This window comes from Perna viridis, chromosome 6 (assembly GCF_037379345.1).
Source record: "Perna viridis isolate PV_CMFRI_1.1 ecotype Kerala chromosome 6, ASM3737934v1, whole genome shotgun sequence".
Classification (NCBI taxonomy): domain Eukaryota; kingdom Metazoa; phylum Mollusca; class Bivalvia; order Mytilida; family Mytilidae; genus Perna; species Perna viridis.
The window spans coordinates 14,452,121-14,462,597 of NC_142450.1; the positions used below are offsets into that span (position 1 = coordinate 14,452,121).

Here is a 10,477-nt window from a genome sequence, read left to right on the forward strand (position 1 = left end):
CAAATTATTAGACACCCCGTGAAGTCATAACGTTACGCCCCAGGAATTCGTCTTTTACGCATGTGCAATTGCACATTGAATACGAAAATGTGACCTGGAGAATGCCTGATTGGCATCACAAAAGAATTTCGGGACACTAAAGCAAACTGAAATTCCGGACATTTATTTTGATCCGGCCTTATTTGGTCGACTGGATGTATTTTTTTTTTTAACATATTTATCCATTTGGCATTGTTTGCAATAAAACGGTGGGAGATTGTTATTGATAAACAAATTGTATCATTAATTTTGTTGACTTGTCTCTTTCCCATTAAGATTGCATCGGAAAATAGTATCGAATAAATAATTTCGGAGCCGCAGCACACACGAAACTCGACAACTCAAAAGCCCTACAAAAGATAAAGTAATCAATGGATATGTCGCTAATGGTGACATTCAAGTCAAAATCTGTCTCTATTTTTACTGTCACCAGCTTACTGACAGATGCGTACTGCTACCGAGGTATGAGTTCGTTTACTTTTTTCAGTTGTTGTACTTGTCTTTCCATATATTTTTTATCTAATTGTTATTATTTTATTGTTTTTTTTTTGTTTTTTTTTTTTTTTGTTTTTTTTTTTTGTGCATTTAAAGGTAGCTAATTTCCCGTGCAGTATGATACATCACTATTAATACAAGAATACATTACTCGATTTTCTCTCGTCAATATTAGGGACTTCATAAATTTATTTTTTAATTTCAGAAACAACGACAGGATGGTTCCATATTACTACGAGAAAATGAAAACAGTCAAAGTTGTGATGGGTCCATTTGGTCCTTTGTTCGAATATCCTTTTCAAATTGTCCCTTGCGTAGTAAATAACATATGTGTATATATTTTTTTTTATTTTTTGTTGTTGTCAGAAATGCATTTAAGAGTCTACATATTTGAGTATCAGTGGTTAAGCAAATCAACCAAAATCTCACGTGAAAAAACTTTATGCGTATACCCAGTTACATGAAAATATAAAACCAAAATAAAATGCTGAAACTTCATGAGCACCAAATATTTATACAAATGTTTGTACACGAACGAAAGTCTGCTAACCGAAATTATAAATATTTTCATTAACTTCAGTCAGAGTTGTGGTTCTTTGTTTCTTCATTACATACCCAGACTTCCCTAAAACTGGGGACCCACGTCTGTTGACCTTTGACCCATTGTCAATGGGCCTGAGAGTAGTATCTAATGTGACTTGTCGTGATTTTGTTTGAGAGGAGTTGGAACTGCCTCTAACGGGGTTTATCTCAGGTAGTTTTGTATCTCTGCGTTCATAGTTCTCATATATTGTCTCATCAATTAAGGGACTAAATCCTGTCGGAAGCCGAATTTCACTTATTTGCTCGCGTTTTATTGGGCTGGCACGTGGCGTTACAGTCGGCTGCGGTGATGGCTCTGGTGTTTTTTGTACCATCACCTCGTCAGCGTCATCAACTGATAATTCTTCGGCCTTAGGAGTTAAAGGCGCTTGTGGAAGAGATTCGCCTCTACTTTCACTTTTTGGCACAAAAGACGTATTGATATTAGCATTTGTACATGATCTAGTTATAATTGTTAACTGTGGTGAATTTGAACTATTCGGAGTACCAGTTTTTGTAGGCATCGAGAAAGCTGAATATTCTCTTCTTCCGCGTCGACTGTTTAAATCCCAGCCTTCACATATAGAACGTTCGCCTGGTGTAGAGAAAGAGCGAGGCACTTTAATTGGTTCATCAAGCATTTCTCCATGTCGCCTATACTTGCCGAATATTTCGGGTACTGGTTGTGAACACAAAGAACGGAGCCATTGAGAATTAGAGTGAGCCGCTATTTTGTTTTGAAATCTCTTGTCGACGTAATAATAATCGAAGTTCTTCTTCCTGGCAAGATTTTCATTCCGGATAAATTGTCTATTTCCCTGAGTTCTAAAGCCTTGTGGTCCTCTATGTGGAGGAATTTTTGGGAAACTTTTCACTTTACTAAAGTCCAGTGAAACGAAAGCAAGACTTTCAGGTATTTTCTGTCGCATTGGTCTGTGTGAATTCTGTGGGGTAGAAACAGGACATCTGAGAAAAGGGCCGGGTTCTGGAGATGCCCGCAGGCAATTTTCTACACTACTCCTGTCGGGAAAATACCCGTTCTTCCGGTTTGTAGTCATAACCATCTGCAAAAAAAGGAAATGGTACTAGTTACTAGCATAGCGAAAATGAAATCCTCGTTGTAAGTCTGAAATGTACGAAAGACTGGTAGTGCCATGACTTCTTTCACATTTCCGCATTAATGCGAGACATTTCGCAGTTCCAACTTGACATTTCGCAGTTCCAGCTTCAATGTTGATATTCCAATGTCAAGTTGGAACTGCGAAATGTCCGCTTGGAAGTGAGAAATGTCCACTTAGAAGTGAGAAATGTCAAGTTGGAACTGCAAGATGTGAACTTGAAAGTAAGAATTGGTTGGAACTGAGAAATGTCTCGCATCCATCGGGAAATGTGAAAATGTCATCGCACTACCGACCTTTCGTCGAAATGCCATCGCAAAATTAAAACTAACCTCTTGGATTCAACAATCGGATAATCCAAATAATGGTAAGTACCATTAAAGACTGGAAAATTAAATTTAAGCGATCAACTTAAGTAGTTTGGTTATTCACACTAATCAGTGAGTGTACAGAGGCGGGTCCAAAGACTATCTGGGTTGGAACCGATCCTCCCCCCCCCGTCGGAAAATGTTAACTTCGTGGTCTCTGGGTCCACACATGTACGTTATACAAAACTGTACTCGATTAACTTATATTATCATTTGGCAATACCATGACTACCAGTAAAACATTCAACTATGTGTGCAGACATAAGTTTGAAGCAGACAAAAAATGGACCTGAATTTCTTTGATACATATTTACTAGTTGTACCTACATGTACATCATCATCATCTAATTGCACATTCATAAGCATTATCAGTGAACAAGGCTTAGTTCCTTTTGAGTACATATACCGATCTCAAGACAATAAACTAGAGTTCCCTAAAATACTAATTAGCACATTTAGTGATATCAGGGAGGGTCCAGGTGAGGACGTAATGGGCGTACGGCCACCCACCCACCTCCCCCCCACCTTTTCAGAGAAAAAAAAACACAAAAAAAAAAAACTATCGTAGTCTGCTATATATTGTATTGAATATGGCAATTTATCTTATTCATTCATCAAACATGTCATAATCTGATTTCCTTTTATAATGATTCTCGAAATTACCCCTCCCCTTCATAAAATCCTCAAAAAGTCATGTAACCTCCCCTGGATCTTAATACTGCAGCCTTACCGTATTTCGAACAACAAAAAAGCCTTTCATGCACTTTGCCAAACTGTCAATGCATTAAACTACATGCATTGTAAATGAATACTCCATTAGGACAGTTCAATACAGTTACATTGATTATGTCGGTCATTTTATTTGATGAATCCGAGATCGCGGTCTTTTTATTTCTAAGTGTCAATTGAGCTTCGGTTGTAAATGGCTGGTAATGAATCAATATCTCGACAGTACTGGAGTTTAATTAAAAATACCTCCAACTTATCGTCTATTGTTCAATAAAATTTTATTTGAAAAGATTGACACTTTTGAAATTGATTTATATGGTACATGCATATATGTCTTTGTAGATGATTGCATTTTGGGATTTAGTTGTTTTACAGAGCTGTCGTTCTTATTGGTTCTACAAGGAAGTAATTAAGAGAAAATTACGAGTGCGTTATTTTTGTTCAAAGTAGGGGTTATTTTATCGACTTGCATGGAAACAGGAGAGACCAATATAAATACAAACAAACAAGCCTGATTACAATTATAAAACACGAAAAAATGAAAATGAAGAAGTGGTAATATAAATGATATGAAATATCAAAAACACAGAAATATTAATTCTTAAGTACTATTCTGTGTAAGAATCAGGCAATGAGTGACACATATTTTTTTCTCAATTTGGTCTTTTTTGCCCCAAACATATTCAAATACATCTCGAAACCTGAACTTTTTGCTGCTTATATAAGAAAAATGTGCGGAAAAATTTTCTTGCCATTTTTCCATAGTGCATGTCAACTTAATTTGACATCAATATCTTAAAAATGCATTCTTTACCAACACTTTTACAATAATTTCTTGAGAATATGAGATATAAATACTTGGATAATGCAACAAAATCTCAGTGTATTTTTCCTTCATATGCAACACCTTATACCCATCTTGCCTGATTCTCAGACGGAGAAGCACTTAATTGTCTAAGGCTTGATGCTATCCATAAGCGATGAAATTAAATGTTGCACCTTAATTCTGCCTAACTTATATCAGGAGTTTGCCATGTAGTTTAATGGCTTTCGCAACAAACACTTCCGTTTACTCTTAATTTAATAAAATCCGGATACTTTAGTACCTATTTGAGAAATTGGACTGTTACATTGTATAGTAGGTTTTATTTTGAGAAGAGGCAAACGTTTTTTTTTTTGTTTTTTTTTCACTATTCTTCGTTCAGCGCATGTCATGTGGTGCTTCATGGTGCAATGTTTTTTGCAATAAACTAGAACTTCATTCGGTTATCCCTGTTATGAATTCTATATTTATTTTTTCGTAGGACCCAATGGGGCTGTTATAATCGTACGACTTATCTTGCTCGGTATGGAAACAATTTGATTTCCGAAATTAAAATATCAAGGTGAACTTCAGATAACGGATAAAAAATAGCAGATTGTGCGCAGTAGTACAGCATCGCAGCGTCATTCTTTTCTAAAATAATTGTACGCGTAAGTCTTATTCTTTACACGTGTATGTCACGTGGTGTATGTATACAAAACGCTACGCGTGCCTTTTATTTCACATTTACTCAAATATGAAGAGAACTTACCTTTTAAAATTTGAAATTTATCACTGGGTTATATCGCATACATGTATATAAAATACTTAAAGCTGCTCAAGATGTCAAAAATAATCCCTTTTCAAGTACATGTATTACTTTAGATATTCATACATATATCAGAGTTCACATGCTACTCATTCAAACTCCAAACGAATACCGCTCGTGTCTCACGCATATCATGTAAATATATATATTTTTTTATTAAATTCTTTATAATTTATTTTGATATGCGTAATACTCGTAATACCATTGACAATACCGACTTTAGACTCGAGTAGGTCAATGCAATACATTTTTAATTACAAAACATTACGAGATTAAGTGGGGATTATCGAACTTCAAAAGAATTATTTATACCTTTTAATCCAAACTAGAAAAGTATTAAATTGGATTTGGTGTCAAATTGTGCTTAAGTTTCCATACAGTCAATTTAAAGTCGTTTAAAATTATATTTGTAGGTCAATATGATATCTGCCATTTTTATTTATAATAGCCTGTCAGTAGGATGGAGTTCTAACGATTTAGATCTATCCGAGGAACTTGGTAAAAAGTATGTCATACTAGTGACTGGGCTGCTGTGTTGACAGTCTATCCTACTCCCATACCATTTATTACCTATCCAACCACTAAGGGCTTTCACTCTACACGTTGATGTACTCCCAAACAGTTAGAGTGGGAAGATGCTCTCGGACCCACGTAGGCCAGAGCGTCAACACAAAACATAATCCGCTAGGAGGACATTCTCTGACCGAAGGCTTGGCTCCGCCACTAACACTAGTTGGTTTTACTAACCCACTAATATCGACCGTGAGAGGCCTGTATTGGTATTCAAGGTCGTTAAAAACCTCCAATCATCATCTAAAGGCCTTATAAGTATATCTGTATATTAAATAAGAAATCATGGGTTTTAACAGTTTTTTTTTCTCCGCCTTAATGCAACGGTGGTATACATGTAGGTTATGAGGCTATGCAAGATTATTGTTCGTCTATATGTAGCGGCAACGGAGCAATATACTAGATTCATGTTCTGTCTGAACGTAAAGTGGCTATGTAAATTATTGGTCTAGCTCGCTTATAAAACTGACGGAAAGGTCTTAAGTGTGATCAACCGTTAAGAAGCTGCTCGTTAAGAGCAATCGTCGGGATAACGTAACCAAAATACCTACCCCCGCATACCTATTAGTCGATATTAAGTTTAATACGTTCCTTTCAATTTTTCTTTTTCAAAAGATTTGTATCTCACGGGGGTCACTTTTGTTAAGATTGAGTTGGGGGGGGGGGGCGCAGCTGGAGCTGTTAAAAACACCCGCATTCATATATTTGTCTGTCGGATTCATATATTTTTCAGTGCAAAATACATACTCATTCATATATTCTACCACTTCATTTTAAATTAAGAGAAGATAAGAGAGGACACTATTTGAAAATTAATTGGCGATAACAGGAAAGTTTGTCTTAGCAATAAATTATACATTAACACTGTATTAATATGACCCACTGATATAGTACAGATCAGAAACGACAAACCCATTTAAATAGGAGAGTAGAAAATTTATGACCCAATCATATATTTCATCTCTAGAAAAACAGACCCGCTCCAGCGACACGTCTGTATATACTGGTAAGTGACCCCTACCCACCATGTTTAACAGATTCATTTTTTTCAACATTACAAGCAAAATTACCATTTTTTTAAAAATGTAATCTTGTTAATTAAACGATGCGTCATGATGAATTAAACTACCATGTATATGTAGCCTCCTTCCAATTTGTGCATTGACCGCGTGATACATCAATGTCAGTTCGCCACATTTTTACGAAGGACCTGTGGTTTAGATTTAAACAATATCCCTTGAAGACTTCGATTACTTATTTACTTTTGTTAGTAAGATACTATTTCGAACTTAAGTTCCAGTTCATATAAAACCGAGATACTGGTGATTCACGGTGTAGAAAAAAAAAACAAAATGTTTTCTTGGTCTACATAACCTAAATGTTTACGTAACGATTGTCTTTTCTGTTGTCAGATCTGTATGATTAAGAAAATCTTACATTTTTGTTCGACTAAAAAGAACGATAACTCTTGCTAAAGGCCAATTGCATACACGATCTATATAATTATTATCTCGAAAGTGCAACAACCAATTGAAAACAAAAAAATGTCTGCAACTGTTTCTGATTAAGAAATAAAATGTAATTCCATGGGTTTTGACATGGATGATTCACCTCATGTCTGATTTTTATAAAGACTGCTACTTAAATATCTTAAAGCTCAATGTCAGTTTTCTTATGTTAAATTCAAGTACGCCACTTAAAATGGATAATTAAAGTGTTCGTTTACATTTTTGAAATATAAATAATGCTCGAGATATTTTAACTTGTTCAATATAATTTCGGACTGAGACGAAATACCTCTACGGGCATACGATAAGAAACATGAGTTACATTTCAGTTCATTTTTGTACCTTTTTTCGCCATTACAGAAAGACTGTTACAACTTTTACAAACAATGCAAGGGTGTTTGTAAAAATTATCATCTGTTATATAGGATATAAAGTTCTGTTTCATTGATTTTGACAAATAGTTTGTCAGAAAATGCAAAAGGCAACACATCGGCCTAAGCATTTTATCGTGGAAGTAAACGATCGAATTTCATTAGGATTCTACAGTTTCCCTATTTCGAAAAATTCAAGGCCTCACCGTTATCGATTCTCTCCGACTCACGAGGTTAATGTAGCCATCGATAGTGAACGGATTATAACGACTGAATTATTCGGGTTAAAATTTCCCCTAATTTTACGGCCAATTAAAGACTAACAATCTTTTTCATATTGGAATAACATTTGAAATTATGACGGGGTGATTTTGCAAATTAATGCTTACACAGACTGTCTATGTACGTATATGAACAGTTATATTGCACGCAAACAAACTACTTTTTAACTCCTTCAACGGCCTTTGTTTTTGCATGACCAGTATTGATAATTTACTTAATATCAAAACACGAAATTGACACTCAAAACATTTTTAAAAGAATTTCATCGATATACCTTTCAAAAGAACGTCGACTCCTTTACAAAAGTTTATTTGGTTTTCAAGCACTCCAAACACAAGTACTTTAGGCAGAAAGGGTAAAGTTTAAAAAATGGCTACAAACAAAATGCGCCAGACGATATTTCCTACCATTCCAATTCTACTTGTCCACAAAAAGACCTATTAAAAATCTTATACTTTCTAAAACTACAGTAGATCCAGATATTGAATTTTAAGTCCATATAAATAATAATTTTCTGACCTGAGTCTTCTTATGCTTGGTGGGGGGAATACTTTTCAAATTATTTTCTAATTTGTTATTTTCATAATGAAAATGAAGCTAAAATCGTTCTTGCTTTTTCATAGTCACACTTACACGAACGAGCTTCTTGTATTAAATTTTGGGATCTAATCTTATTTTCAAGTAAAAAATGAGAAAAAAAAATAGTCATAGAACGAACGTTTCATATATTCCTAGATGAATCCGGACTTGACTTTTTATGAGCAACTCGGCGGATGTTTCTAGAAAAAGCAGAGGTCGCTTACACTACCGGTACACCTGATCCATGCTTCCAGTTTTTAGTGGAGTCTGAGTTACTCATTTGCTTTTGTTACTTTGTATATATGACTTATGTTGCTTCATGTTCTTTGTTTTTGTGTCTGTTTTCCATGTCTGATCTTTGTCCCTGGATTACATTCTTTTGAATACCGCTATAACCTTGGTTCCCTTGCTATTCTTTCAATCCAACATATTCATGGCAGGTCTGGTAAAAGGGAAGAGTTAAAATGTACATAGAGAAACCAATTCAATGGACACACCATACCGATCTTATTTTGGCTTCTTGCCTGGGTTTCCTAAAGTTCTAAAATTGAGAACTTCTTTTGATCAACCGATGTCTTCAAATTTCAAGCATTCCAATTAGCAGAGATATGAGTACAGGAAGATTTGAAGAAAATATCAGTTTCATATTTTTCAAATTTAACCTAATCTTAGAACTTGTATGACAGTTCTTGACTTAGGTTAAGCACAACGAATTAAGTTTACAAGCTTAAATCTGTAAATCTAAATATTATGGTACACAATATCTATGTATTCTGTAACTATGAAATGCTCTTGGGTAAGCGTACAAGCGACGAGCTTTGTGCATAGATGAGTTTGCATCTTCGTTCAATTAACAATCCGTAATTCGTTCAGTTTTTTTCCTCATAAATAGCGAGAAAACCTTACCCCTCCTTCACGGTAATACATCCCCATATTGATATCTATAAATTCCACAACAAACTGATCTCGTTTTACTGATCATTAATTATAAATAATAGCCCATACCTAAACACAAGATCCGTATCTTTAACCTTGCATTAAATATCCACACAAAACCCCAACTTGACGAAACAGATCAAAATAATTACAATTTTAAATGTAGCTTTTGTCAACTTTAAAAAATCAGATAGGAATTAAAAAGCTTTATACCAGTGTAAATAAAATCGTTATATTTTCCGATCGCGGTATTAAGTCGATGCCTTTGTGACAGTCATAATAAACCCGAGGTTATCAAATCTAGTTTGGATATAAGCCAGTTTGTTTGACTTCAAAAGAGACAGAATTGAATTAATCAGCGCATTATCGGGTTGTTGTAGACTTACATCGAGATACGTGCGAATTCCAATACATATTTTGTTTATGCGCAATTCATACCGACATGCAAAGTAATAAAAATGTATGACTTTAGAAATGTATTAGATTTAAAGTTTTGACCGAATTTCTAACTTAAAATTAATAAATGAAGCGGGGAATGCATAAATGCGTCTTCTATTTTTCCTTTAGACCGTGTACTTACTGCAGCTGTAACATATAATAAATCTAATTTATATATATATATATATATATATATATATATATATATATATATATATATATATATATATATATATATATCTTTTATGTCATCATTTTGACCGAATTTTTATTTTACTTTGAATAACTAACGAATGTTGTGATCGCATAATTGTATGTATATCTATATATATATATGATAAAAGTCTTATGTACATGTAGGTCTGGAACTTCCAGGGGTACTGTAATTGAAAAGTAGAGTCATTCATTTCATTATCAGGTAACCGACTATAATTGATGCTTATGTAAAATCTGTCAGACGACCAGGACAACTTTACTCTAGGAATAATGAAATAGCGAACAACAGCCACGTTTAAAAGGTAAAAAAGAACTAAGTACATATAATTATGAATAAAATAAAACGTTAAAAAAATTGAAAAATATGAACCCAAAATCTTTGCCTTACGGTCTCCGTTAGTAGCAAAAAGTATTGAGGAGCAGTTTTCTCCTCTTTTATTCATACTTTATTTGTTTTTACCGTAGTTAATTTTTACCTTTTAAACGTAGCTATTGTTCATTAATTCATTAGTCTTTAATTTGAGCCACTTCACAACATATATTATTTTTTTATTCTACTTTAATATTTACTAGTATATCGGTTACGTTTCTGATTTGCAAAACAAGCGACATTGA

At 34.2% G+C, this 10,477-nt stretch overlaps 1 protein-coding gene across 3 annotated transcripts; it reads right to left on the reverse strand.

Annotated features, from left to right (window-relative positions):
- Positions 1-959: 959 nt before the first annotated feature.
- Positions 960-9,403, reverse strand: LOC148613764 (uncharacterized). 3 transcript variants are annotated; one of them, XM_088587339.1, is made up of 2 exons: positions 9,278-9,403; positions 960-2,180 (listed from the first exon to the last, which is right to left on the reverse strand). In XM_088587339.1, the coding sequence occupies exon 2, from the start codon at positions 2,178-2,180 to the stop codon at positions 1,080-1,082; it is 1,101 nt and encodes a 366-aa protein (XP_088443465.1). In that variant the 5' UTR covers positions 9,278-9,403; the 3' UTR covers positions 960-1,079. The 3 variants fall into 3 exon arrangements, with proteins under 3 accessions (XP_088443465.1, XP_088443464.1, XP_088443463.1); XM_088587338.1 differs by lacking the exon at positions 9,278-9,403 and adding an exon at positions 9,179-9,238; XM_088587337.1 differs by lacking the exon at positions 9,278-9,403 and adding an exon at positions 3,333-3,475.
- Between the last annotated feature and the right edge of the window lie 1,074 nt (positions 9,404-10,477).

Bases quoted from the DNA above. Each gene is read 5' to 3' on its own strand.
- LOC148613764 (XM_088587337.1), bottom strand. From the start codon at position 3,362: ATGAAAGGCTTTTTTGTTGTTCGAAATACG. The intron at 2,181-3,332 runs GTAAGGCTGCAG...CTTTTTTTGCAG, and splicing joins TTTTTGTTGTTCGAAATACG to ATGGTTATGACTACAAACCG.